The 27,093-nt window shown below is 57.1% G+C and overlaps 5 protein-coding genes across 58 annotated transcripts in view; 3 read left to right on the top strand and 2 right to left on the bottom strand.

Annotated features, from left to right (window-relative positions):
• The window catches only part of RANBP3 (RAN binding protein 3), a 63,669-nt gene extending 60,113 nt beyond the window's left edge, over window positions 1-3,556 (top strand). For all 50 annotated transcript variants that reach the window (XM_074025550.1, XM_074025537.1, XM_074025560.1 and 47 more), the window contains 3 exons: window positions 1,062-1,204; window positions 1,723-1,909; window positions 2,049-3,556. In XM_074025550.1, coding sequence (XP_073881651.1) covers window positions 1,062-1,204; window positions 1,723-1,909; window positions 2,049-2,092 — 374 coding nt within the window. In that variant the 3' untranslated portion in view covers window positions 2,093-3,556. The remainder of the gene's footprint in view (window positions 1-1,061; window positions 1,205-1,722; window positions 1,910-2,048) is intronic.
• Window positions 3,557-3,810: 254 nt separating this feature from the next.
• On the bottom strand, window positions 3,811-16,986 carry CAPS (calcyphosine). 3 transcript variants are annotated; one of them, XM_065536120.2, is made up of 7 exons: window positions 16,777-16,986; window positions 5,870-5,954; window positions 5,377-5,465; window positions 5,193-5,299; window positions 4,942-5,119; window positions 4,541-4,747; window positions 3,811-4,468 (listed from the first exon to the last, which is right to left on the bottom strand). In XM_065536120.2, exons 4-7 carry the CDS (start codon window positions 5,273-5,275, stop codon window positions 4,367-4,369), a joined length of 570 nt encoding a protein of 189 aa, XP_065392192.1. In that variant the 5' UTR covers window positions 5,276-5,299; window positions 5,377-5,465; window positions 5,870-5,954; window positions 16,777-16,986; the 3' UTR covers window positions 3,811-4,366. The 3 variants fall into 3 exon arrangements, with proteins under 3 accessions (XP_065392192.1, XP_045235321.2, XP_073881665.1); XM_045379386.3 differs by lacking the exon at window positions 5,870-5,954 and having other exon boundaries at window positions 5,377-5,505; XM_074025564.1 differs by lacking the exons at window positions 5,377-5,465; window positions 5,870-5,954 and having other exon boundaries at window positions 16,699-16,986.
• VMAC (vimentin type intermediate filament associated coiled-coil protein) lies at window positions 3,811-16,986 on the bottom strand. 2 transcript variants are annotated; one of them, XR_012428277.1, is made up of 7 exons: window positions 16,777-16,986; window positions 10,290-12,417; window positions 5,377-5,465; window positions 5,193-5,299; window positions 4,942-5,119; window positions 4,541-4,747; window positions 3,811-4,468 (listed from the first exon to the last, which is right to left on the bottom strand). XR_012428277.1 is itself a non-coding variant. In XM_005587667.5 (2 exons), exons 1-2 carry the CDS (start codon window positions 16,965-16,967, stop codon window positions 12,099-12,101), a joined length of 510 nt encoding a protein of 169 aa, XP_005587724.3. In that variant the 5' UTR covers window positions 16,968-16,986; the 3' UTR covers window positions 9,842-12,098. The 2 variants fall into 2 exon arrangements, 1 of the variants encoding a protein (XP_005587724.3); XM_005587667.5 differs by lacking the exons at window positions 3,811-4,468; window positions 4,541-4,747; window positions 4,942-5,119; window positions 5,193-5,299; window positions 5,377-5,465 and having other exon boundaries at window positions 9,842-12,417.
• Window positions 16,987-18,086: 1,100 nt separating this feature from the next.
• NDUFA11 (NADH:ubiquinone oxidoreductase subunit A11) lies at window positions 18,087-26,075 on the top strand. Its single transcript, XM_045379379.2, has 4 exons — window positions 18,087-18,258; window positions 23,718-23,810; window positions 24,150-24,272; window positions 25,896-26,075. Exons 1-4 carry the CDS (start codon window positions 18,162-18,164, stop codon window positions 26,006-26,008), a joined length of 426 nt encoding a protein of 141 aa, XP_045235314.2. The 5' UTR covers window positions 18,087-18,161; the 3' UTR covers window positions 26,009-26,075.
• FUT5 (fucosyltransferase 5) overlaps window positions 18,087-27,093 on the top strand; it is a 50,489-nt gene continuing 41,482 nt past the window's right edge. The window contains exons 1-3 of one of the 2 annotated variants that reach the window (XM_074025563.1): window positions 18,087-18,258; window positions 23,718-23,810; window positions 24,150-24,272. The gene's annotated coding sequence lies outside the window, so the exon portion shown is untranslated. The remainder of the gene's footprint in view (window positions 18,259-23,717; window positions 23,811-24,149; window positions 24,273-27,093) is intronic. The other variant, XM_065536118.2, reaches the window with a different exon arrangement.

Genomic DNA, 27,093 nt, shown 5'->3' with positions numbered 1-27,093 from the left:
CACATCGGTCAGGCTTGTCTCAAAACCTCTGACCTCAGGTGATCCACCCACCTTGGCCTCCCAGATTACAGGCATAAGCCACCGTGCCCGGCCTTTTGGACATCTTGTGTTTTTCCTTTTGTCTCGTGGAAATGTTCAAATGTCAATGGAAGGAGAGGGCATAGAGCGCTGAGCTCCCAGGTCCTCCCCTTTGCCTGGGTCATCAGCCTGTCGCCCCGTGGCAGCAGTGCCCTCCCCACCCTCAGGGAGAGCAGAGTCACCCCTGTCTTTCTCGCACTCAGCCTCTGAGGTGGGCACCTGGGCTCAGGGAGATCTGTTTGCTGAGCCGGGGCAGGGGCACAAGTTTCCGACCCTCTCCAGGCCTGCTCCAGTGGGGAGAGACGGCCGGCAGGAAGACAGGGGCTTGGCAGAGTCCGTGGGGTGGGCCCAGGCCTGGTGCGGGGCTGTTCCATCCTCTAGAGAGTCAGGGCCCTCCCATTTCCCTCCGTAATCTGCTGCCCTCAGTCCTCTTGTCCCCTCTCCATGGAAGCGCTAAGCTGTGGTCCTACCCTGCCTTCTCCTAAGGAATCCGGAGGCAGGGCTGGCCCACTCGGGGGAGGCCAGTCAGGAGGGCGTGGACTCCCACGGAGGCCGATGTCTCACAACACAGGAAGCGCACACACCTTGAGTGTCAGTCCCTGCCTCCCGCAGCCCACCCTGTGCTCGTCTCATCCCCCCTTCTCCACGGGAACTGCCATCCTGGTGCCCCCCTGTGTGGACCAAACACAACCTCCCACAAACTGCATGTGGCCTCTGGCCACTAATCTGCAGCACCAGCCTGTGCGGCCACCCACAGTTGTGGCCTTCAGTGGTCCGGCTAGGGGAGGAGGAGCCCCGCCCCGGGAGCAGGTGTGCCAGGGCTGGCCTCAGGAGAAGTCTTGCTCTGTGGGTAGGTCCTGGGAGGATCATGGGCTTTTGCGCGGTGATGTTGCTTTCCCTCTGGACTGTGTTGGCTCTCAGAGCTGCCTGTTTGGGAGGTGGCCGGGGTGGGGGCCAGGGCTGAGTGGCCTTGCTGGTTGCAGTGATGCGGACCCAAGGGAGCCTGCGACTGATCCTCAACACCAAGCTCTGGGCCCAGATGCAGATCGACAAGGCCAGCGAGAAGAGCATCCGCATCACAGCCATGGACACCGAGGACCAGGGCGTGAAGGTTTTCCTGATCTCGGTGAGCCAGCCACGCGGGTGCATCTGGGGCCCCTCATCCCGCCGGCCATGTGGGGGTTCCTGGGCACACAGATAAGCAGGACGGTGGAGAGGGGAGCAGGGAGGGGCCTCAGGTGCTGCCTGGGACACCAGAAGCACTATGGGACCTGCCAGTCCCAGCCTTCAGGAATAGAGATCATGGTCCTCGTCCTCTTACCCCAGAGAAGCCGCTGGGGTTTGGCTGAGGGGTTGTGATGTGTTCAACGCTAAAAGCCCTGTGGGGTGGTCACCTCTGTCCTGTGTCATGGTGTCACAGTCGAGTCCACCAACCCTGACCTCTGGGATACTCCCAGCCACCTGGGAGTGGTGGCATCCTTTCAGGGAGAGGCCGGCAGGCCCAGGGCCCGGGGCCGGTGGCCTCCCCACAAGGCCTTGTGGCAGTGTCACCTCTGAACCTTGGGACTTGGCACTTGTGTTCTGCAGAAGACAGGAGAGGGTAGGACTGGGGTCCGGGGGTCTCATACCCTCCTCCCGTCCCAGGCCAGCTCCAAGGACACGGGTCAGCTGTACGCAGCCCTGCACCACCGCATCCTGGCCCTGCGCAGCCGTGTGGAGCAGGAGCAGGAGGCCAAGATGCCCGTGCCTGAACCTGGGGCAGCCCCGTCCAATGAGGAGGATGACAGCGACGATGACGATGTCCTGGCTCCTTCAGGGGCCACCGCAGCTGGTGAGTCTGGTGGTCCCTACCCTGGGGGGATAAAAGGAGCTGCCCACCATCCTTGATCCAGTGCTGATCTCCTGGCAGGGGTGGCCAGACCTGGGAAGTGCGGGCTCCATCCTGACGCAGGGCTGCTGCTTCCCTGCAGGTGCTGGTGACGAAGGGGACGGGCAGACGACCGGGAGCACATAGCGGCCGGGAGCCCGGCTGCACACCAGGCTGCTGCTTTGTCCGTCTGTCCGCCCGCCCACCCGCCCCCACCCCGCAGGCAGCGTCCAGGTGCGGGGCCAGGAACCACACACCCCGCTGGGCCGGCCACAGTCTGGACCCGCACGTCCTGTTCAAAAGCAGACTCGGGAACTGCCTGAATGTGGTTTGGGACATGAGACCTCATCATATTGATGAGCGAAACAAACAAGAACATTTCTCCCTCCCCTCCTTCGAATTGAAATGGCACATTAAGACTTGTCACGGCTTCTCACTGGGACTGGAGACCTCGTTCCTTCACCCTGCGTGTCGCCAGCCTCTGGGTCCAGCCAGAGCCCCTGGCTTCTCCGCTGCCCACGCCCTTCCCTCCCTGCTGCGGGGCCCCACCCTTGTGGGGAGCAGCTGGCCCTCTGCCCCTGCCTGGGGCTCCCCGACTACAGTCCTGGGACCCCCACCCAGCCTGGGGACTGCTCTGAGTGTAGACACTGGGCCCATTGGACATGCTGTTAACTACTATCTTCATTTCCCACTTCCCCTCTCTGATTGGGGGTGTATATTTTACATCTGTTTTTCTTTTTATTTTCAAAGGCTTTGTTTTGGTTTCTTAGGTTAAGATGCTCTCAAGTGTTGAGCAGGCACAGCTCCGTTGAGGTCCCTGTCCCCCACCTGTGGTTCTGGCCTCTGAGGTTGGAGGGTCACTTGTTTCCCACCCCAGGTACCTCCAGGCTGAGTCACGGGGTGATGAGGAGTTGGGGCCCTGTCTGTCGTAGGCCTGGAGAGTGCCTATCTAGGAAAAGGTCACTGGACCTGGAAGGGTCCCCAGGGTCCCCTGACTCCTGTCTCCATCTGTCACGTGGTTCACCATCATCAGGCACCAGGCGCAAACTGCTTCCGCTGTTGGCCATCCCTTCCCCAGCCGCAGGTGTCACTGCCCCCAGGACTGTCCAGGGCCGGGGCCTCTGAGAGGCAGAGGGGTATCCTCACCAGGTCTTGGTGGAAGAGCCAGGGGGCTGGTCCCAGAATAGGCGGTCTCACAAGCACGCAGCACACTGGAGTGGACGCCTGTGCCCACCTGACCCTGGGGTGTGGCCAAGAGCCAGCTGGCACCACCCACCTAGGGAGGCTGAGGAGGAGGTCCCCTGGGCACAGGGCCTCTTTGGGACTTCAGAGGAAATCTCCCAGCCCCACCCTCGGAGGGTTAAGAGAAGACCTCCTGCAGCTGTGCCGCCCACACCTCTAGGTCGCCAGAGCCCTGGCCCACAGCCCCCAGCAAGCCTGAGCCAGGGAAGAACCAGAGGCCCTCCCGAGAGACCCAGTCACACGTCTCTGCTTTAAGCCTTAGCCAGCTAGTGACGAGTACAACGAGATAACGCCCATGTGTTTTGGAACATTTATGTAAGATTGTCATATGAAATGTATTTGGGAACTACATTAAACTTTTAACTAAAACCCCGACCTCTGCATGCGCCAGGGGCCTCAGGAAGCCCTTGACCAGGAATGGCCTCCACCTCCCCGGGCCAGGACCTCCGGCAGCCTGGGGCCTCATGCTCCCACCCCACGTGTCACCAGCACTGGAATCCAGCCACAGCCCTGGTCTCTCCACCGCCCCCCACACTTTACCCCCAACCCTCCTGCAGGTCTTCCGCCCCCGCCCAGGGCTCCCAGCCTCGGGCTGCTCATGAGAGTGTAGACACGGGGCTCGCTGGACATGTGAACTACTATTTTATTCCCCATTGCCATCTTCTGATTGGGGGTTGATGTTTTACAGATGTTTTTTTCAAAGGCTTTTTTTTTGTTGTTTCTGAGGTTAGGATGCCCCCTTGCCCCTCACTCCACACCTGGGCAGGTCCAGACTGCCTTCCAGGATAGCCTCCACACACCGCCTCCCACCTGGGCTTGCCTGGCTTCCTGGGGGACGCACAAGGGAGGGGTGGGGAGCAGCAGGCCGGGTGGGGGGATCAGGGGACCTTGGCGGGGGCATCCGCAGGGGCTGCAAGGCCTCAGGTCAGCATGGCGTGGGTGGGGACAGCTTTTCTCCCTGGGGTCCTGAGCCAGTGACTCGTGTTAGGACCTTTGTCCCTCCTCCCCCTGGTGGCCCAGCAGGGACCTGGTCTAGCCGGTCCTGCAGCCTCCATTCCCCCACCTGCCCCTCCCCGCTCTGTGGTGTGGCTGCCCAGAAGAGAAGAGGCCCAGGGAAGGGAGGTCTCCAGCGGGGGTGGGGGTGACAGGCCAGGGCAGCAGGGCTGAGCCCGGAGCTGCTCACAGCTGCCAGGCACTGGTCATCATGGCCACGAACTCCTCATCTGTGTTCAAGGAGGCACTCACGCCGCTGTAGTAGTCCTGGAATTCCGCCAGCGTGACCTGGGAACGGAGGGCCATGAGGGGGCGGCCCAGGAACTGCCTGGGGAGGGGACCCCCTGCGCAGATACCCACCTGCCCGTCCTTCTCAGAGGAGTCGAAGTTGTCCAGGAAGCGGCGCAGCACCTTGTCCTCGGTCCACTCCCCACTGCGCACCTTGGGGTGGGCACGGCCACTGTACACCCCACGGAGGTCGTCCACTGTCACTACGCCGTCCCCACTGCGGTCCAGCTTGGCAAATGCAGCTGCGATGACTGCCTCCCGGGCCTGGGACATGGGGGGCTAGGACAGGAGGTGGTGACTTGGGGTGCTGGGTAGCAGACCCAAACCCCCAAGACACTGCAGAGCACCGGGGCTGTCACCCCAGCAGGCGCCTCTTAGCAGCTCTTGGGGAGGAGTCCCCTGTCTCCACATCTCAGCATCCTCTGTCGCCTCACGCCCAGGGCACACGCCTTGACTGCGAGGTGGGGGCTCACCCGCAGCGCCCGAAGGAACTCCTCCAGATCCAGCGTCCCGCTGCCGTCGCGGTCCCACCTCCTGCACACACCCTCTGCCTCCACCTGGTCCAGCACCAGCCCGAGTTTGGCCAGACCCCGCCCGAACTCGTCAGCATCCAGGGATCTGCTCCCGTCCCGGTCTAGTTGGCGGAAAAACCTGGGGACAGGGGACACGGTTGGAACAGTGGTCTCAGGGGCCAGAGTCAGGAAGGCGAGAGGGGACAGCTCACCTGGCCAGGCCCTGGATGCCCGAGGCCCCGCGGGACAGGCACTGCGCCCGGAGTTTCTCCATGGTGGCGTCCACAGCGTCCATGCTGGGTCTGGGCTCTCTGGGCAGCTGGAAGGGGGAGAGGTCAAGGTGGGGACTCCCGCAAGCCCACCCTGGCCAACTGCCCCTTGTTCAGATGCTCTCACCTGGCCTGCGTCTGTCCCAGAGTCCTGCCTGCCGGGCCTTCTGTTAGCTGTGTCGTGCCTGGGGAGACTGTTGCTAGCGGGAGGTGCCTCTGGAGACGGGGCGGGGCCCAGCTGCATGAATGCACTGTGCTGGCCGACAGTGGATGGTGGGGAGAAGGGAGGGGAGGGGAGGGGAAGGGGAGGGATGGGTGCACCCAGCCTGACTGCTTACTCAACTGCCAGCCCCACAGGGCCTGGGACACAGCCAGATCCCTGTGGCATTGCATCCCTTCCTGGCTGCAAGGAGGAGGGGCAGGCCACTGCCCTGCAGGGGATGCAATGCCCTGGGTGGAGGGAGACAAGTCCGTGGTTGGGGAGGCTTGAGGCATGATTCCCGTGTGACCCTGGTCAGGTCCCTTTCCCTCTCTGGGCTTCATGGGGGCTTCTCAGCCCCAGCCAGGGCTGACAAAATTGCTGAGGAATCAAAGTTCAAAAAGGGCCCCCAGGTTCTGACCGGCCACAGCGGCTCATGCCTGCAATCCCAGCACTTTGGGAGGTCTAGGTGGGAGAATCACTTGAGCCCAGGAGTTTGGACCAGCCTGCGGAACATAGAGAGACCCTGTTTCTATTGTACAACAACAAAGCCCCAGGTGGGCCGGGCACGGTGGCTCACATCTGTAATCCCAGCACTGTGGGAGGCCGAGGTGGGCAGAGCACAAGGTCAGGAGTTCGAGACCAGCCTGACCAACGTGGTGAAACCCCGTCTCTACTAAAAAATACAAAAATTAGCTGGGCATGGTGGTGGGCGCCTGTAATTCCAGCTACTCAGGAAGCTGAGGCAGGAGAATCTCTTGAACCCAGGAGGTGGAGGTTGCAGTGAGCCAAGATCACACCACTGCACTCCAGCCTGGGCGACAGAGCAAGACTCCATCTCAAAAAGAAAAAAAAAAAATAAAGCCCCAGGTCCTGGGGCCCCAAGACCTCCTGCCCAGGCCCACCTCCAAGGGCAGGTGCTGCAACCCCACAGGGACTGAACTGAGCATGAGGGACACCTCTGCTCACTGCCCCACAAGGCTTGTCACTGGCGGTCATTAGAAGCCAGTCCCAGGACTTCTGTCTTTACAGATGTTTTGCTGTTGGTTTTCAGGCCTGAAATGTGACTTAGTGGGCTCGCTCCTGACAAGGTGGTGAGCCAGAGGTCGTGACCCCAAGTGGAGGAGCAGCCCTGATCCCGGACATAAACCTCAAGGGACGCAGCCACCTCACCGAAGGCCTTCAACAGAGACGTCGGATATACCTGCCCGCTAAGGTGGGTGGGTTTCCCAGGACTTGCAACATGGGCCCTGTTTGGGGACCCACTGTTCCCCCAGAACTAAGGATCATCAATCGGAGCCTTCTCCAAGCCTGGCCTTACCTCGCCCACAGCGCAATTATATTGTCAGAAGTTGCCTTGCCTGAGCACAGTGGCTCATGCCTATAATCCTAACACTTTGGGAATCCAGGGCAGGAAGATCACTTGAGCCCAGGAGTTTGAGTCCAGCCTGTGCAACATAGTGAGACCCCCCATCTCTACAAAAAACACAAAAAATTAGCCAGGCATGGTGGTGTGTTCCTGTAATCCCACTTACTCGGGAGGCTGAGGCAGGAGGATCGCTTGAGCCTGGGAGTTGGAGGCTGCAGTGAGCTATGATTGCACCACTGCACTCCAGCCTGGGTTACAGAGCAAGACCCCGCCTCTTAAAAAATAAATAAACTGGCCAGGCACGGTGGCTCACGCCTGTAATCCCAGCACTTTGAGAGGCCGAGTCGGGCAGATCATGAGGTCAGCAGTTCAAGACCAGCCTGGCCAACATGGTGAAACCCTGTCTCTACTATAAACACAAAAATTAGCCAGACACGGTGGCTAACGCCTGTAATCACAGCACTTTGGGAGGCCAAGGCGGGCAGATCATGAGGTCAGCAGTTTGAGACCAGCCTGGCCAACATGGTGAAACCCCATCTCTACTAAAAATACAAAATTAGCTGGGCGTGGTGGTACACGCCTATAGTCCCAGCTACTCGGGAGGCTGAGGCAGGAGAATTGCTTGAACCTGAGAGGCAGAGGTTGCAGGGAGCCGAGATCGCGCCATTGCACTCCAGACTGGGGGACAGGAGCAAGACTTGTACCAAAAAAAAAAAAAAAACAGGCACGGTGGCGGGTGCCTGTAATCCCAGCTACTCTGGAGGCTGAGGCAAAAGAATCACTTGAACCTGGGAGGCAGAGGTTGCAGTGAACCAAGACCACACCACTGCACCCCAGCCTGGGCAACAGAGTGAGACTCTGTCTCAATAAATAAATAAATAACTTAAAAAAGAGGTCAGGCGCAGTGGCTCACGCCTGTAATCCCAGCACTTTGGGAGGCCGAGGCGGGTGGATCACTTGAGGTCAGGAGTTCAAGACCAGCCTGGCCAACATGGTGAAACCCCATCCCTACTAAAAAATAATAATAATAGGCCGGGCGCGGTGGCTCAAGCCTGTAATCCCAGCACTTTGGGAGGCCGAGACGGGCGGATCACGAGGTCAGGATATCAAGACCATCCTGGCTAACACGGTGAAACCCCGTCTCTACTAAAAAATACAAAAAACTAGCCGGGCGAGGTGGCAGGCGCCTGTAGTCCCAGCTACTCGGGAGGCTGAGGCAGGAGAATGGCGTGAACCCGGGAGGCGGAGCTTGCAGTGAGCTGAGATCCGGCCACTGCACTCCAGCCCAGGTGACAGAGGGAGACTCCGTCTCAAAAAAAAAAATAAAATAAAATAAAATTAAAAAAATAATAATAATAATAATAAATAGCTGGGCATGGTGGTGCATGCCTGTAATCCCAGCTACTTGGGAGGCTGAGGCAGGAGAATCACTTAAACCCTGGAGGTGGAGGTTGCAGTGAGCCAAGATCATACTCCAGCCTGGGTGGCAGAGCGGCAGAGCCAGACTCCGTCTCAAAAAAAAAAAAAAAAAGAGGTTGCCTTTGGAGTCTGAAACCAATCTGTAGGTTACAGGCAACCCAGCATCTTGATTCAAGCCACCACTGATGTAACATCATCAGTTTTATGAGAAACCATGGTGACATCTGGCTGCCAAAATCCTGAGGGCTCACTGCAATCCAGAATTATTTAAATAGAGAAATACTTTTATGTCTATGAGTGTTACAAGCAGCACTTTTTTTTTTTTTTTTTGTCTGTGTAGAGAACCATAAAATATAACCACTATTATTGAAGTGCTGTTTTGGCATCTCATTTTTACATGTTTAGTAAGAATTTCTTGGGAGGTCAATGCAGGAGGATCACTTGAGGCCAGGAGTTCAAGACCAGCCTGGGCAATGTAATGAGACCTTATCTCTAGAAAAAATGCAAAAAATTCAGCGACGCATGGTGGCATATGCCTGCGGTCCCAGCTACTTGGCAGGCTGAGGTGGCAGGATAACTTGAGCCCAGGATTTTTTTTTTTTTTTTTTTTTTTTAGAGGGAGTCTCCCTCTGTCACCCAAGCTGGAGTGCAGTGGCGCAATCTCGGCTTACTACAGCCTCCATCTCCCGGGTTCAAGTAATTCTCCTGTCTCAGACTCCCGAGTAGCTGGGATTACAGGCATGCGCCACCACACCCAGTTAATTTTTGCATTTTTTGTAGAAACGGAGTTTCACCATGTTGGCCAGGCTGGTCTCAAACTCCTGGCCTCAGGTGATCCACCTGCCTTGGCCTCCCGAAGTGCTGAGATTATAGGTGTGAGCCACTGTGCCCGGCCGAACCCAGGATTTTGAGGCTGCAGTGAGTTGTGATCACACCATTGCACTCCAGCCTGGGCAACAGTGAGACTTTTGTCTCTTTAAAAACAAAAAGAAAATAGAATTTGAGCAATAACTTCCCCCAAAATTGAAAAGTGGCCCTGGCCCTCCAGACCTGGAGTGTGTTCCCTTCACACCTCTGGGCCTCTGGTTTTTTTGTTGTTGTTGTTGCTGTTACTGTTTTTTGTTTTTTCTCTGAGACCGAGTCTCACTCTGTTGCCCAGGCTGGAGTGCAGTGGTGCGATCTCCACTCGGTGCAGCCTCCGCCTCCCCGGTTCAAGCAATTCTTCTTGAGTAGCTGGGATTACAGGTGCCCGCCACCACACCTGGCTAATTTCAGTATTTTTAGGAGAGACGGGATTTCACCATGTTGGCCAGGCTGGTCTCGAACTCCTGACCTCAGGTGATCCACCCATCTCAGCCTCCCAAAGTGTTGAGATTACAGGCCTGAGCCCCACACCTGGCCTGGGCCTCACTTTCCACAGCTGTAAAATGAGGACAAAGCCTATGTCTACAGGGAACTCGAAGATTAGACGCAATCTGTGTAGAGAGTGCTTTGCACACGCTCCCTAGATTCTACCTGGCCCAGCAGGACCCTACCATGAGGCACAGATAACACAGAGGGCCTCCCTCTTGCCCCCAAGCCAGGATGAAAGGATGAAGGACCCAGGCCAGGAAATCATCCGGTTTATTCTTGAGCACAGACAGGCCCCAGCCTGCCTTTCCTTTTACAAACAACCCCCCTCCTTGTTCATCCAGAGGAGAAAATGGGCCCATTGTCACTGCACTGAGGGGTCACTGTTGCCAGGCAGGCAGGCGGGCGCCATCCTGAGGGCCGTGGGTGGCCTCTGACCTTTCTGGTCTGAAACAGGCTGTGCCCCTCGGCGGTTCCTGGTGTGACAGTTCCCTGAGTGAGGAGGTGGGGGAATGGCTGGCCCCGAAAGGCACAGGAGTTTTCTCCTTTCCCTGGTTTGACAACAAGTAAAGCACCTTGAATGTCTTGGACTAAGAAGGACAGCGCAGAAACAAGGAGTTCAAAAATAGATTCTTTAGGGCGTATAAAAAGGAGACAGTTGCGTGCTACAAAAGCTAGGCTAGGGCCGGGCACGGTGGCTTACCCCTATAATCGCAGTACTTTTGAAGGCCGAGGCGGGTAGATCACCTAAGGTCAGGGGTTTGAGACCAGCCTGGTCAACATGGTGAAAGCGCCTCCCCCTCCCCCATCTCTACTAAAAATACAAAATTAGCCGGGTGTGGTGGTGGGCGCCTGTAATCCCAACTACTCTGAAGGATGAGACAGGAGAATTGCTTGAACCTGGGAGGCGGAGGTTTCAGTGAGCCAAGATCACACCACTGCACTCCAGCCTGCGTGACAGAGCCAGACTCCATCTCAAAAGAAAAAAAAAAAAAAAAAAGCTAGGCTGGCTCGAGGGGGCCTCATCACGTCAGCAGATGTACTAGGGGTCCCTTTAGGAGCCCACAGACCCATCCTGTTCTTCCTGGGGTGTGTCAGGCACTGGTGACAAACAGAGAACAAGACAGACAAAAATTCCTGCCCTCACAGAGCTTACACTCTGATGGTAACAAGTTCAGTAAAGAAAATAAAATGAAGCTGGGTGTGGTGTGGTGGCTCATAAGATCGCTTGAGCCTGGGCAATATAGCAAAAGCCTGTTTCTACTAAAATTTTAAAAATTATCCAGGCATGGTGGCGCGTGCCTGTAATCCCAGCTACTCAGGAGGCTGAGGTAGGAGAGTCACTTGAACCCAGGAGGCGGAGGTTGCAGTGAGCCGAGATCGCACTGCCACACTCCAACCTGGGTGACAGAGGGAGACTCCGTCTCAGAAAAACTTTAAAAAAATAAAATAATTAGCCGGGCATGGGGACACATGCCTGTAGTCCCAGCTACTCAGGAGGCTGAGGTGGGAGGATCTCTTGAGCCCAGGAGTTCAAGGCTGCAGTGAGCCATGATCACACCTCTGCACTCCAGCCTGGGCGACACAGTGGGACCCTGTCTCTGTAAAGAATAAATAAAAATAAATTTGTCTTTATTGGCTGGAGCCTCCCAATTCTGGTGTGGGATAGAAAACTAAGAAAATGCATTAGTCCTGGGATCGGGGCTGCTTCAGTAGGAACAAGAATCAGGGCAGCTCCCCGCCCCCCACAAAAAAAGGAGAAAAACTCAAATAATGGGGAACTTGATACCATTTGCATTCACCAGACAGAAAAAGAGAGAAGTCTCAATTCAGGTGCTTCAGGGGCCAGACAAACTAAGAGAGGTAAGACCAACAGAGGCCAGGCACGGTGGCTCCCACCTGTAATCCCAGAACTTTGGAAGGCCTAGGCAGGCAGATCACTTGAAGCCAGGAGTTCAACACCACCCTGGCCAACATGGTGAAACCCCCATCTCTACTAAAAATACAAAAATTAGCTGGGCGTGGTGGTGCGCATCTGTAATCCCAGCTACTTGGGAGGCTGAGGCAGGAGAATCGCTTGAACCCAGAAGGTGGAGGTTGCAGTGAGCCAAGATCACACCACTGCACTCCAGCCAGGGTGACAGAGTGGGACTCTGTCTCAAAAAAAAAAAAAGACCAACAGAAACTCACACCCTGGCTAAAGAGGGTGCCCTGGACTCCAGGCAAGCATGGCCAAGTCTTGCCAGAAATCCCGATCTTTGTGTTTGCATTGCCAGGTTTTTAGCAAGGGTGACTGATTCAAAGTTTAAAAACAAACGAGAACACTTCTGTCTGGGTTAAACGTCTACATCTGGCCTGTGGGCCTATTTGAAAACTTTGACTGTTTAGCCCGTTCTGATGCTTAGACAGGACTGTGGCTCTGCCATAGGGTCCCCCTGCAGGACGCTGGTGACTCCCAAGGACATTGACAGCAGTGGCTTTCTGTCTCCATTCTGGAATCTGCATTCCGGGCTCACACTGTGGTCCCAAACACCGCAGGCTGGAGGGGGTCCCTGTCTGCCTCTTCCCCAGTGCTATTGGCAAGGGGTGGACCAGGCCCACCGGGGGGTGGGTGGCCGAGGTCACTGGCTGGCACGGGCCCCAGGCGCTCAGCCTCAGTCAGGGCAGCCAGCAGCCCGGCCAGGGGTGGTCGGCGGCGGCAGATGTCCTGCAGCAGCTCAGCCCGGGGCTGCAACTGCCTAATGAGTTTGTCCCTCTGGTGCACGGCGGCCTGCAGGCTGTGGACAGTGGCCTCTGAGGTCATCAGCTGCTCCTGGAGTGTGGCAATCTCACTGGCAAGAAGGCAAGAGGAGGTGATTACGGAACTGAGGACCACGGCGCTTGTTCCTCCCTGCTCCGGACCCCATCACCTTTGGGATAAAGCCCACATTCCTCACCACTGCCTCAGGGTCCTGCCTGGTTATGAACGGAATGTTTCTTTGTTTTTACTATTATTATTATTATATTTTACTTTTTTTTTTTTTTTGAGATGAAGTCTCGCCCTGTTGCCCAGGCTGGAGTGCAATGGCACGATCTCAGCTCACTGCAACCTCTGCCTCCAGGGTTCAAGTGATTCTCCTACCTCAGCCTCCCTAGTAGCGGGGATTACAGGTGCCCACCACCACGCCCGGCTAATTTTTTGTATCTTCAGTAGAGACGGGGTCTCCCCATGCTGGCCAGGCTGGTCTCAAACTCCTGACCTCATGATCCGCCCACCGTGGCCTCTCAAAGTGCTAGGATTACAGGCATAAGCCACCATGTCCAGCCTATTATTATAATTTTTGCGACGGAGTCTCACTCTATTGCCCAGACTGGAGTTCAGTGCAACCTCTGCCTCCCAGGTTCAAACAACTGTCCTGCCTCAACCTCCCGAGTAGCTGGATTTACAGGCATGTGCCACCATGCCTGACTGATTTGTGTAGTTTTAGTAGAGACAAGGTTCTGCCATGTTGGCCAGGCTGGTTTTGAACTCCTGACCTCAAGTGATCCACCCGCCTTGGCCTCCCGAAGTGCTGGGATTACAGGCTGAGCCACTGCACCCGGCCTGAACTGAATGTTTCTGTTTCCCCAAAATTCATATCATGAAGCCCTAACCCCAATGGGAGGTGTATTAGTCCATTCTCATGATGCTATAGGGACATACCTGATACTGGGCGATTTATAAAGAGGTGTAATTGACTCACATTTTCACATGGCTGGGGGTAGCCTCGGGAAACTTACAACCATGATGGAAGGCACCTCTTTACAGGGCAGCAGGAGAGAGACCAGAAAAGGGAGACTCCCTTATAAAACCATCAGATCTCCCTGACTGATTGAGACAAAATCTAGCTCTGTCATCCAGGCTGGAGTGCAGTGGTGTCATCTCAGCTCACTGCAACCTCCGCCTCCCGAGTTCAAGCAATTCTGCTTTAACCTCCCCAGTAGCTGGGACTGCAGGTGTATGCCACCACGCCCAGCTAATTTTTTTTTTTTTTTTTGTATTTTTACTAGAGAAGGGTTTCACCATGTTGGCCAGGCTGGTCTCGAACTCCTGACCTTAGGTGATCTGCCCGCTTCAGCTTCCCAAAGTGCTGAGATTACAGGTGTGAGCCATTGCTCCCAGTCATCAGATCTCGTGAGAACTCACTCACTATCACGAGAACAGCATGAAGGGGAAACCATCCCCCATGATTCACTTACCTCCCACCAGTCCCTCCCACGACACGTGGGCATTACGGGATTACGATTCAAGCTGACATTTGGGTGGAGACACAAAGCCTAACCATAGCAGAAGGGTATTTGGAGATGGAGCCTTTGGGAGATGATTAGGGTTAGATGAGGTTGTCAGGGTGGGGGTCTCTATGATGGGATTAGTATGCTTATATGAAGAGATACAAAACAACTCCCTAGCTCGCTCTGCCCTGTGAGGATGCAGAGAGAAGCCAGAAATCTGCAAGCCAGAAAGAGGGCCCTCGCCATAACCTGACCATGCAGGCTCCCTGCTCTCGGACGTCCAGCCTCCAGAACGCTGAGAAACAAACATCTTGTTTAAGCCACTTAATTTATGGCATTTTGTTTGTTTGTTTGAGACAGAGTCTCTCTCTGTCGCCCAGGCTGGAGCGCAGTGGCGCAACTTCTGCTCACCGCAACCTCTGCCTCCTGGGTTCAAGCGATTCTCGTGCCTCAACCTCCCGAGTAGCTTGGGACTACAGGTGCCCGCCACCACACCCAGCTACTTTTTTATATTTTTAGTAGAGACGGGGTTTTGCCATGTTGGCCAGGCTGGTCTCAAACTCCTCAGCTCAGGTAATCTGCCTGCCTCAGCCTCCCAAAGTGCTGGGATTACAGGCATGAGCCACTGCCCAGCCAGTTTATGGCATTTTCTTATGAGAATCCTCATTGCATCCCCTCACTCTTCCTGCAATTCCTCCTTTTCCAGTATCTCTCCCCATTATTCTTTTTGTTTGTTTGTTTGTTTGTTTGAGACGGAGTCTCGCTCTGTTGCCCAGGCTGGAGTGCAGTGGCCGGATCTCGGCTCACTGCAAGCTCCGCGTCCCGAATTTACGCCATTCTCCTGCCTCAGCCTCCCGAGTAGCTGGGACTACAGGCGCCCGCCACCTCGTCCGGCTAGTTTTTTGTATTTTTTAGTAGAGACAGGGTTTCACCGTGTTAACCAGGATGGTCTCGATCTCCTGACCTTGTGATCCGCCCGTCTCAGCCTCCCAAAGTGCTGGGATTACAGGCTTGAGCCACTGCGCCCGGCCTCCCTATCTATTCTTAGTAGGCTCTTCCTCCAGGAAGCCTTCCCTCTGAGACCCCTCAGAGCCCCATACGCCCCTCCATCACAGCCGTTGACCACCAATGATATAACTGCCCAGTGACATATCTATCTCTCCACTGGACTGTGGACACCCAGTGGGCAAGGCTGAGTAGGTCTTACTGATGTGCTCCAGTACCCAGCATAGTGCCTGACACACAGTAGGGGTTCAATGAAGATGAATGGATGAGTGCCCGGCACACAGCAGATGCTCGGTAAAAATGAATGAATGTCCAATTAGCTCTGAATTAATAGTTCCCACTTGGAGCCCAGCTCCTCCCACCTCCCTGGGTGCCTGTCTCATCTCTTTCATCCTCAGCTATCAGAGGGACTCTTCAAAAATGCTGATATGGGACAGCATGGTGGCGCATGCCTGTAATCCCAGCACTTCGGGAGGCTGAGGTGGGAGGATTGCTTGAGCCCAGAAGTTCCAGGCCAGCCTAGGCAACAGTCTGACCCCATTTCTAAAGGATTTTTTTTTTTTTTTAATCAGCCAGGTGTGGTGTCGCACGCCTGTGATCCCAGCTACTTGAGAGGCTGAGGAGGGAGGGTGAGACTGTAGTGAGTCGAGATTGCACCACTGCATTCCAGCCTGGGCAACAGAGCAAGATCCCATCTCAAAAATAATAAAAGACAGATAGGCGTGGTGGCTTATGCCTGTAATTCCAGCACTTTGGAAGGGTGAGATGGGAGGATTGCTTGAGCCCAGGAGTTCAAGACCAAACTGGGCAACATGGCAAAACTGTTTCTACAAAAAAATTAGCCATGCGTGGTGGTGGAAGCCTGTAGTCCCAGCTACTGGCAGTGGTCAGACTGAGATGGGAGAATCACCTGAGCTCCGGAGATCGAGGCTGCACTCCAGCCTGGGCATAGGAGTGAGGCCCTGCCTCAAAAATAATAAATTTAGGCTGGAGGTGGTGGCTCACGCCTGTAATCCCAGCACTTTAGCAGGCTGAGGCGGGAGGATCACCTGAGGTCACAAGTTAGAGACCAGCCTGCCCAACATGACAAAAAACAATCTCTACTAAAAATACAAAAATTTGACCGGGCATGGTGGCTGGCGCCTCTAATCCCAGCTACACAGGAGGCTGAGGCAGGAGAATCGCTTGAACCCGGGAGGCGGTGGTCGCAGTGAGCTGAGATCATGCCACTGCACTCCAGCCTAGGTGACAAGAGTGAAACTCAGTCTCAAAAAACTCATAATAAATTTAAAAAGTTAAAATGCTGATATGGGCTGGACATTGTGGCGCATGCCTGTAATCCCAGCACTTTGGGAGGCCGAGGTGGGCAGATCACCTCAGGTCAGGAGTTCGAGACCAGCCTGACCAGTATGGTGAAACCCTCTCTCTACTAAAAATACAAAAAAATTAGCCAGGCGTGGTGGCAGGTGCCTATAATCCCAGCTACTCGGGATGCTGAGGCTGGAGAATTGCTTGAACCTGAGAGGCGGAGGTTGCAGTGAGCTGAGATCGTGCCACTGTACTCCAGCCTGGGCGACAGAGTGAGACTCCATCTCAAAAAAAAAAAAAAAATGCTGATATGATCCCCTCTTCCCCAGCTGAAGAGCCTGCTATGGCTCCCAGTGCCTACGCTGGGCGGTCTGTGGTCCCTGAGTCGCTCAGCACCTGTGGGAAAGTGGGCCTGTTTGAAGTTAGAGGCCCACACCTGTGTCACTTCTCTCAACTTTACATACTGATTACTAATTAGAGTTTTTTGGTGTTTTTATCAATCCCATAATCAGTCTAGCTTCCATACGAGTGCATACGGTTCCCCCTACCCTTCTTTGCTTTCCAGCCTCGGCTCTGCCTCCGCCCACCGCCTCGGTGAAGTCCACCTGGCCGGCCCCGGGCCTCACCGGTCCTTGGCGCGACCCAGTTCGTCTAGGGCAGCGCGCAGCTGCTGGTCGTGGAGAGCCAGGCGCTCGGCCTGGGCGTGCACCGTGCGCTCCGCCGCGTCCAGCCGCGCCTCCAGCTCCGCCGCGCGCCGGTGCACGGCCGCCAGGTGTGCGTTCGCCTCCCGGATCTGCAGGGCAGGCGGCGCCGACATGGCCCAGGCCGCTGTCCAGGCCCGGCCACGCCCCCGGGCGGCCCGGAACTGGCAAGGCCCCGCCCCTGGGGTGGCCTCGCCCCTCTGAGCCTCGGCGCGATTGGTCGCTGACCCCGCTAGACTCCGCCCCACAGGGCTAGGTCGCGCTCTCCCCAAACCCAAACACTACCACCGGTTCCGGGATCATGAAACTCCGCCCCTGAGTTTGGGCTCACTCTAGGATTGGACAAGATCTTGACAGCCACGCCCCCAGGCTGGCCACATCCTTTGGCGGCTAGCGCAACTCAGGCTCTGGAAACGGAATTGGTCACACCTTCGATACTGTCCCCGCCCTACTTGGAAGCTAACACCAGGATTGGCCCGGACTCCGCGAAACAGCATGTTGCCCGTCAGGGGCAGATCCAGGCACGGCCTCGCCCTTTTATCCTTTATACAGTCTCGGATTGGTCAAGTCCCTTTTAGGTTCTCCCTCCAATTCTAGCCACGCCCTCAAGTCAAGCGCCTGGGTACTTCATCCGGCCTAGGGCGTGGAATAGCCGCTGGTTGGACAGAGGTCACGTCCCGCGGAGCTTCTAGTATTGTCATTGGTCACTTTTCCGTCTAGTATTGTCATTGGTCATCTTCCCGACAATCCCCGCCCCTGATCCTGTCCATGGCCCAAAACAGTAGCACGCGGCTTAGACTCCAGCTTGGTGACTGACCACAGGGCATGACCACTCGCAATACAGATTCTGACACTGGGTGTGGCCACATCCCCGCCAAGCCCCGCCCCACAGCCATTGTCTCGTTTTGTCTCGCTGCTATCAACTGCAGTCCCGCCCGTCCCAGTCTGAGCCTGGCCCCTCCCCTAGTAGATTAGTCCCCGCCTCTGGTAGTCAAACCGTCCCTAACCTAGGATTCCCTGAGCTGGGACTAGCGAAATCTGTTTGCACTGATCGCAGTCGTCCTCAGTTTTACCCTCTGGGAATCGGCCTGGGGGTGCACGTGCTGCTCTCTTCCACCAGGCCCGTCCCTGGCGCGTGGCGCGATCCGTGTCCATGTCCGCGGCTGTCAATAAAGTTGCTCACTTGTTGCCGGCCCGCTACCCCGAGAGGTTGCGCGCGCAGCCCGAGAAGTCTCGCGATAGCCAGCTGCGTCTGCCCTTGCTCTTGCCGAGCCGGCGGGGTCTGAGGTGTGGGATCAGGGTAGCAGGCTATGGCGCCGAAGGTTTTTCATCAGTACTGGGATATCCCCGATGGCACCGATTGCCACCGCAAAGCCTACGCCACCACCAGTATTGCCAGCGTCGCTGGTGAGCGCCGACCGGGCCCGGAGGGTGGAGGGCCGAGGCCGCAGGGAGGTCGTGGGGTCACTGGGGGCTGTCTGTTTGAATCGAACGGGGCTGGGAGTCTCGCGGGTACGCACGTGGTCGTCATCGTGGTGTCTTGGGCAGCCGTAGAGGGGGGATCTTGTGTGAAATGGATGTTGGTAGGGAATCTAGCAGGGTTGGGGAGCACTGGGAGGTCGTGACATGCGACAAACTAGTCCCTGGGGTCGTCTGAGGTGGTCCCAAGCGATCGCCAGGCTCGGGGAAATTGTGGAGTGAGACATGGCCATTATCAGGTCCAAGGAGCTAGGGGACCACGAGACTTTCCAACGGAGTAGCAGATTGTTAGAGGTGATCATGAGTCATGATTGGGGCATCTGAGGGCGGTACAAAAGTTTGAGAAAGTTTTGGGGTGGGATGAGGTCTTTCTGTGGTCAGGGGGTGCTGAGTGGTTAGGGACACCTGAAGCTTTTACTGGGACTGCCAGAGAGGTCCTAGGTGAGGTGGATCAGGAGCTACTATGAGGGTAGTCTTGCAGGGGAATAAGAGGGACCCACAAGCCCTGGCATTCTCTCTCTCTCTCTCTTTTTTTTTTTTTTTTTTTTTTTTTTTGAGACAGAATCTTGCTCTGTCGCCCAGGCTGGAGTGCAGTGGCGCGATCTCGGCTCACTGCAACCTTCACCTCCCTGGTTCGAGCAATTCCTCTCCCTCAGCTTCCCAAGTAGCTGGGATTACGGGCGCGCGCCACCACGCTCGGCTAATTATTTGGTATTTTTTAGTAGAGACGGGGTTTCACCATGTTGGCCAGACTGATCTGGAACTCCTGACCTCAGGCAATCCGCCCGCCTCAGGCTCCCAAAGTGCTAGGATTACAGGCGTGAGCCACCACACCCGGCAGGCCCTGGCATTCTCTTATAGGGTAGACCTGAGTCTTGCCCCTTCCAGCCTAAGCGTTTCATGGGCATCATGTCCTTTAATTCTCAGCCACAGGTTGGGACTCATCAGGTCCCAGATGGGGCTGGAAGGAGGAGACAGCTTGTCTCGGGGTGTGGTGCTGATGAGTGAAGGACTTCTGGGACCAGGGGCGCTCCCTAGGGGTCTTAGAGGGGGAGGTCAGAACTTTTGACAGAGTCGCCATGTCAGGGGATCTCTGATGGCATCACATTTAGATTTAGGGGTGGTCAGGGCTTCTGTGAGCCCTCCAAGGGTGCCCAGGGGTCTTCAAGAGTGACATTCGTTCTCCCTAAGGTTTTTTTTTTTTTTTTTTTTTTTGAGACAGAGTCTCCTTCTGTCACCCAGGCTGGAGTGCAGTGGTGCAGTCTTGGATCACTGCAACCTCTGCCTCCCAGGTTCAATGTATTCTTCTGTCTCAGCCTCCCAAGTAGCTGGGATTACAGGTGCCTGCCACCATGCCTGGCTAATTTTTGTGTTTTTAGTAGAGACAGAGTTTCACCATGTTGGCCAGGCTGGTCTGGACCTCCTCACCTCAGATGATCTGCCCACCTTGGCCTCCCAAAGTGCTGGGATTACAGGCATGAGCCACCGCACCCGGCCTTCTCCCTAAATTCTTCAGTGACAGCTCCACTCAGTGTACAGAACTTGGCTGAAACTTGTTTCTGGGTCCTCCCCTCACTGCCCCACTCACTTCATTCCGGGGCTCCCCTAACTTCTCATCTGAGGGAGATAAATTGTTTCATGGCTGGTTTCCCTGAGTTGGGGGCCCTGGACGAGGGGGATACTGTACTCAGCAGAGCCCAGGACCTGTGGGCACACGATAACTATGGATGAATGAATGAATGAAGCATCTTGTGGGTATCATTTGTGAGTGAATGAATGAGTGAATGTGGCACCTTGTTAGGTACTCGGTAACTTTGAGTGAATTAATGAGTGAATGAATGAGTGCATGAGTGGCAGTAGCTGAATGAATGAATGATGAATGAGTGGCAGTAGCCGAATGAATGAATGAGAGTGAATGAGTGGCAGTGGCTGAATGAATGAATGAATGCAGGAGAATGAGCGACAGTAGCTGAATGAATGAATGAATGAATTCACACTGGGTCTGGTGGTCCCTGTGGGAGGCTCAGAGGGAACCAGCAGAGGGGGAGCAGAGGGAAGGGGGCCTTTTGAAGGGCTCTGAGGGCTCCTGGAGGGGTGGATATGGCAGGACACCACAACTGGATGACAGCTGTAGCAGAGTTGGGGTGGGGCAGTCCTTGACCTCTATGGGATGATCAGGGGGTCCCAGCTCGTCCACTCCCAGCTCAAGGACTTTGGAAGGGATGGAGGATGGTGGGCACGCTCACGGTGTCAGCCGTGCTACATGAGCTGCTAGGGGCCTCTTGGCCAGGACCACTGGCATATGGGGGTGGCATAAGGAGGTTCCGACCAGGAGTCCCTCGGTGACTGGGTTCTGGGGGCGTCACTGAGTCTTGTCTGTAGTTCCCTCTTGAGATGAGAGGGTTATAAGACTCTCATGGCAGCCAGGCGCCAAGGCTCACGCCTGTAATCCCAGCCCTTGGGGAGGCCGAGGTGGGCAGATCACGAGGTCAGGAGATCGAGACCATCTTGGCTAACACGGTGAAACCCCGTCTCTACTAAAAATACAAAAAAATTGCCGGGTGTGGTGGCGGGTGCCTGTAGTCCCAGCTACTTGGGAGGCTGAGGCAGGAGAATGGTGTGAACCCGGGAGGTGGAGCTTGCAGTGAGTCAAGATCGCGCCACTGCACTCCAGCCTGGGCGACAGAGCGAGACTGTCTCAAAAAAAAAAAAAAAAAAACTCTCATGGCTGGCCCAGCTCTGGATCAGGACTCATCAGGTCCCAGGCAGGGCTGTCAGTCCCCTCTCATTAAGAATCTTCAAGGCTGAGGCAGGTGGATCACCCAAGGTAAGGAGTTCAAGACCAGCCTGGACAACATGGTGAAACCCTGTCTCTACTAAGAATACAATAATAATAATAATTAGCTGGGCATGGTGGCGGGCGCCTGTAATCCCAGTTACTCAGGAGGCTGAGGTGGGTGGATCACGAGGTCAGGAGATCAAGACCATCGTGGCTAATGTGGTGAAACCCTGTCTCTACTAAAAATACAAAAAATTAGCCGGGCATAGGCCGGGCGTGGTGGCTCAAGCCTGTAATCCCAGCACTTTGGGAGGCCGAGACGGGTGGATCACGAGGTCAGGAGATCGAGACCATCCTGGCTAACACGGTGAAACCCCATCTCTACTAAAAAAAATACAAAAAACTAGCCGGGCGAGGTGGCGGGCGCCTGTAGTCCCAGCTACTCGGGAGGCTGAGGCAGGAGAATGGCGTAAATTCGGGACGCGGAGCTTGCAGTGAGCCGAGATCCGGCCACTGCACTCCAGCCTGGGCAACAGAGCGAGACTCCGTCTCAAAAAAAAAAAAAAAAAAAAAAAAAAAAAATTAGCCGGGCATGGTGGCGGGTGCCTGTAGTCCCAACTCGAGAGGTTGAAGCAGGAGAATAGCGTGAACCTGGGAGGCAGAGCTTGCCGTGAGCCGAGATAGTGCCACTGCACTCTCAGGCTAGAGTGCAGTGGCACGATCTCGGCTCACTGCAACCTCCGCCTCCCGGGTTCAAGCAGTTCTCCTGACTCAGCCTCCCGAGTAGCTGGTACTACAGACTTGCACCACCACGCCTGGCTAATTTTTGTATTTTTAGTAGAGATGGGATTTCACCATGTCGGTCAGGCTAGTCTCAAACTCCTAACTTCAAATGATCCACCCACCTTGGCCTTTTAAAGTGCTGGGATTACAGGCGTGAGCCACCACACCTGGTCCTCCATCCACCTTTCTGAGGTCGAGCAGGGATCCCAGGGGTTGGTGTGGGATTAGGAGAAACCAGATCCACAAGGCACTTTTTATATGCGGTCCCTTTCTCTGCATCCTGGGCCTGTTTCCCCATCTGTGCTTGTGGGAAGCAGACGGTCCCTCCTCTGGGCTGCTCTGAATATGAACCCCACTGCTGGATGTGAGTCCCCCCATTTGCTCTTGAGGGACAGAACCAATATGAGCTGGACTGGATCTGAGGCTAGGGTGCTATTTGGGGGGGTTACTGCCAGGCCTGGCAAGGCCTATGGGTCCCGTGAAGCTGGATGGGGAACTGGGGTGGAACCTACTCCCCTGGGGCAGTCGTGGCAGTTGAAGCATGGGCTGTGGTCAGACCTGCCTGGCGTCCAGGCTCGCTGTGCTGGTGACCTCTGGAGAATTGCTTTACATCTCGGAGGTCCCCTCACCTCCCGTGAAGGAAGGGATAACAGGACTGAGCCCATCAGGCCTTGAGGAGGATGAGGGCCCTTGTGACCCATCCCTGGCAGTTCTGTTTTCTCTGGGATGGGCTGGCCGCAGGAGGTCCCTGCCTGCAACTGGGCCACGTTTCAAGGCTATAGGGAGGAGGGGGGCGCTTGTCTGCCCGGAGCATTCAGGCGGAGGATTGGGGAGCCCCAGCTCGGGCTGGCTCAATCTGCCTATCCACCGTGGAGGGGCTGGTAAAGCTGGATGGGTTCTGGGAGGAGGTGGCCTAATGGCCTGCTCGGCCTCACTCACCCTCCTGAGTGCTCGGCCTCACTCAGGAGGGTGAGTGAGGCCCCTAGGCTCCCAACAGGGACAGTGGGCTGGGATCAAACCTCTGTCCCTGCCACCTACCTGGTCCTGGGTTCTGGGCGCAGCCCCTGCCCAGGCTCCTCCTGCATAGAAGCCAATGTCAGGGGCCAGGCGGCCGGGGGAGATGGCAGAGATGGAAAAGCTGACCGGAGGGGTGAGGCTGGGCAGCGGGGGCGGTAGCCAGGCAGCCAGGTGTGCAGAACGAGCCCAGGCCCGAGCTGCCAGCAGGAGGGGGTCGAGAGTGGCAAGGAGGAGGCGTTAGCAGCCAGGGAGGGAAGCAGAGCGGCTGCCAAGGGGGATTAGGCCCAGGAGCCCCGGGCCCCACAGGAGAATAGAGCCATTGATGGGAACCCAGAGCTGGGGCCCTGGTGCCAGGGCCTGTAGGGGGCGCCGCTGAGCTGGCCCGCTGAGCTGAGCAGGCCGGAAGCAGCTGCAGAACCAAGGTCTCAGGCCTGTTCTTGTGTCCACCATGTGGATGAGTCTCCATCTGCCGGCCGGTGCGCAGCTAGGGCCAACATGGCTGATGGGTGCCCAGCAGGTGCTCTGCAGGAGCCAGTACTGGTCAGGCTTGAGAAAGTGGCTAAGGGAGGCCTGGCAGGGAGTGGGGAAGGAAGTGAGAGGCCCCCCAACTTGGGAGCAGCAAACCCGAGTTCAAATCCAACTCTGCCACTCAGCAGCCGGAGGCACCATGGGCAAAGAAGGGGGGCTACTGGGAGCCACCTGGGGGCATTATGAGGACTGAGGGAGAGACCACCCAGTGGGGTGCCCGGCCAAGCAAGGGCTTAGCAGCAATGGGGTCTGAGCAGCCTCCCTCCCCTCTGTCTCGCAGGCCTGACCGCCGCTGCCTACAGAGTCATACTCAATCCTCCGGGCACCTTCCTTGAAGGAGTGGCTAAGGTCGGACAATACACGTTCACTGCAGGTGAGCAAGCTGGTCTAGGCATGGCTGGGCCCTCTCCTGGCACAGCCGCAGGTCTCGGAGCACATTTCACAGCTGCCTCTTCTCCCTCACTCCCCAGCCTGTGTCCCCAGTGCCGGCCACCAGGAGAAAGTCGGGTGTTCCTTTATCGGGAACACATGTAGGGTAGGGAGGCCCAGGACACCAACTCCAGGACTGGGGCCGGGAGGCTGCCATGCACAGCAAGTGGCTGAGCCATGGCGTCTGTCTCCATCTAGACGCTGGCAGTGAGCGCCCAAGAGGCTCCTGCTGCGCCCCACTCAGGCCCTTGCTCAGCGCCAACTCTTCCCATCTACCCCGCAGCTGCTGTCGGGGCCGTGTTTGGCCTCACCTCCTGCATCAGCGCCCAGGTCCGCGAGAAGCCCGACGACCCCCTGAACTATTTCCTCGGTGGCTGCGCCGGAGGCCTGACTCTGGGGGCACGCAGTGAGTAGACCGCTCCCCACCCCCACCTTCCTCCCAGCCTGGCAGAATGACCCCTGACCTCTGCTCATCCTCTACCCTCTCTGTTCCGTCCCAGACAAGGAGCAAAGCAGCCTTCTTGAACACCAGCCATTTCAGTCATAGCGACAGTTGCTGCTGCTGCTTAAGCACTTACTGTGTACCACCACACTAAGCCTTCATCTCAGCCCATAGGGCCCTCCCTGACCTGCCCTGTCCCCTCTCCACCCTCCCCTCCTCACTCTGCTCCAGCCACACAGGCCTCCTTGCTGTTCCTCCCACATGCCAGGCACAGTCCTGCCCCAGGGCCTTTGCATGGCTGTGCACTGCCTGGAATGCTGTTCCCCTCACTGTCCTGACCAACCTGTGTACAAGCCAGCATCCCCACCACCCTCACTCTGTGTCCCCTTCCTTCTGCATGCCTTGTCAGAGGACACAGGTCAGCAAGGTCACCACCTGTCTCTGCCACTGGCCTGTGAGTCAGAGAGGAGATGCTGGTCCTCGCCCTGCCAGCTCTCTCCCTGCACCTGGAGCCCTGCAGGGGAGCTGCCCCCGCAACCTTCACTTTACAGAAAAGGGCATTAGGGCTCAGGGAGGGAATGAATTGGCCCAAAGTCACCTGGAGGAGCAAGTGGCCTTCTTTGCAGCCATCAGAGGGTGCAGCCCTGGTGGAGGAGGCCCCGCTTGGCACAGGGGAACCCGCTTCGAGCATGAGCCAGACACCACTCCTCCTGCTCTCCCACGGGCCCAGGCTCAGGGTCAGTGCCCGCCTGTGCCCCTGGCCTACCCTCAGCCCGCCAAGGCTCGGGCCCTCAGGGCCAGCGGGAGGAGTGAATGAGCCTTCTTGCAACTCAGCCGCTCTGGCCTGGCATGTTGGGAGTGATGGATGGCAGGTTCCGGGCAGGCAGAGAGGGAGGGTGCGAGGGCAGGGCCTATTCTGTCTCTGCGTCAAGACCTTGGGGAGGCCCTGTCCCTCCCCAGCTCCCACTGGAGCTGGTCAGAGGTTGGAGGCGGGTTGAGGTCTTGACTGTAGCCTGGCTTGGGCTGGAACTGCTCCCCGTCCCCAAGCCAGCCTCCCTGTCTCTCTTCAAAGGGTGTGAGTCCCTGTAGGTCCTGGTGTGTGGGACACACCTCCTTCCTCCTCTGGCCCAGGGGCTTTGGAGCAGGAGAGCCCGGGGAAGTGGGGGCACCATCTAGGCTCCTTGGTACACCAACCACGGGACAGATGCATGGCCTAGCCCTGGCATCCATGAGCAGAGGAGAAACTGAGACACACTGATGTGTCACCACTGCCCGGTGCCCAGCCTTGCCGCAGCCCCAGGCGGGGGCAGCACAGTGTCCCTCTCATAGGAGGCAATCAGTGTGGGGCGGGATGAGGACCCGCAGCCTGGGTTCCTGCTGGGAAGCGACCTGGACTCCAGCCTCCCTGTGTGTGTCAGTTTCCACATCTCCAGAGTCCAGGGCCCTCCTCCTGAGTGACTTAGTCCCTGAAGAGTGTCCTGTCAGGGCTCTCACTCTGGCTCCCCGGGTAGGCACTGGCCAGGGCGTGGAGCATCTTGGTCCGGCCGAGCCGCACCCGGCCCTGACATCACCTCCTCACTCCCACAGCGCACAGCTACGGGATCGGCGCCAGCGCCTGCGTGTGCTTGGGCATAGTGGCCTCCCTGGTCAAGATGGGCCGGCTGGAGGGCTGGGAAATGTTTGCAAAACCCAAGGTGTGAGCCCTGTGCCAGCCGGGACCTCCAGCCCGCAGAATGCGTCCAAAAATAAATTCTGTGTCTATGTGTGTGTCAGTGTCCGGAGGGCTTGGTGACGGCGACACAGCGGCCAGCGAGGGCGGATCTGGGAGGGAGTGAGGAAGGGAGATAAGATAAGGCCCCCCGCACACGCGCCTGCCTGCCGCCCGCCGTCCCTGCCAAGTGTACCAGCCTGGCCCCAGAGAAGTGGTAGTGCATCAGGCTAGGGCCATCGGGAGCCAGGAGGGGAGATGGCTGGACGGACCCCTCTGCTTCCCCCAGTTCCCAGGGCAGGGCGGGAGCGTGCCAGTGACCTGCCAGCAAGTGGAAGCTGGGCCCCGCCGCCCATGGCCCTTCCCTCAGCACTGTCGGCTCTGGTCACAACCCCCCTGCAGATCTTGAGCTATCCCTTCTCTGGGCCTGTCCCCAAAGCCAACAACATGTGGAAAACACGCCCAGGCCCCGTCTCCAAATTCCTGGGCACTGGAGCGGAGAGCCCCGGACAGGCTGGCCCAGCAGCCGTCCCCATCCGGCAGGTCACTCGGAGCCCCTGGGGCTGAGACAGAGTGGGACAGGACGCCCCTCAGCACCTGGCTGGTGGCAGCGACAAGGGAAAGAATTGCAATCCCTTCCCGCCACCTGTCAGGCCGGTGATTTAGGTGGCCCTGGAATGCTGGCACCACCCCGGGCCCCTTTTCCAGAACTGGCTCGTGCTCCCTGGCAGCTGGAGAGGAAGCCTGCGAGCTCCGACATGCTGCAGTGGACTGTAAATTAGGGCGCTCCAGGCTCCACCCAGGGGAGCGGAGCTGTGCGCAGCCCCCGCTGGGATGGATCTGGGTCCTGCTGGCAGGCCGGGGACAGCAGGAGCCGGCGGGACTGGCTGTAGCCCTCCTGCCCGCTCCTCACCCATGTCCAGCCCCATCTCCTCTCTTTTCTCAAGCCCACCCATGGGGCCTAGATGTGGTGAAAAGCCAGACTTTCAGCCTCATATCCTTATCTGTCCGCCTCCAGGTAGTAACTCAGCCTGGAACTCCTGGATCCAAGCAATCCTCCCCGCTCAGCCTCCCGAG

This window comes from Macaca fascicularis, chromosome 19 (genome assembly GCF_037993035.2).
Source record: "Macaca fascicularis isolate 582-1 chromosome 19, T2T-MFA8v1.1".
Lineage (NCBI taxonomy): Eukaryota > Metazoa > Chordata > Mammalia > Primates > Cercopithecidae > Macaca > Macaca fascicularis.
The sequence above is the reverse complement of the archived record's forward strand: the minus strand, read 5'-3'. Positions and strand labels throughout refer to the sequence as shown.

Bases quoted from the DNA above. Each gene is read 5' to 3' on its own strand.
- NDUFA11 (XM_045379379.2), top strand. From the start codon at position 18,162: ATGGCGCCGAAGGTTTTTCATCAGTACTGGGATATCCCCGATGGCACC. The intron at 18,259-23,717 runs GTGAGCGCCGAC...TCTGTCTCGCAG, and splicing joins CAGTATTGCCAGCGTCGCTG to GCCTGACCGCCGCTGCCTAC. The intron at 23,811-24,149 runs GTGAGCAAGCTG...TCTACCCCGCAG, and splicing joins ACAATACACGTTCACTGCAG to CTGCTGTCGGGGCCGTGTTT.
- VMAC (XM_005587667.5), bottom strand. From the start codon at position 16,967: ATGTCGGCGCCGCCTGCCCTGCAGATCCGGGAGGCGAACGCACACCTG. The intron at 12,418-16,776 runs GTGAGGCCCGGG...CCTTCTTGCCAG, and splicing joins CTGGGTCGCGCCAAGGACCG to TGAGATTGCCACACTCCAGG.
- CAPS (XM_045379386.3), bottom strand. From the start codon at position 5,493: ATGCAGCTGGGCCCCGCCCCGTCTCCAGAGGCACCTCCCGCTAGCAAC. The intron at 4,748-4,941 runs GTGAGCCCCCAC...CTCCTGTCCTAG, and splicing joins AGTTCCTTCGGGCGCTGCGG to CCCCCCATGTCCCAGGCCCG. The intron at 4,469-4,540 runs GTGGGTATCTGC...CTCCGTTCCCAG, and splicing joins CCTCTGAGAAGGACGGGCAG to GTCACGCTGGCGGAATTCCA.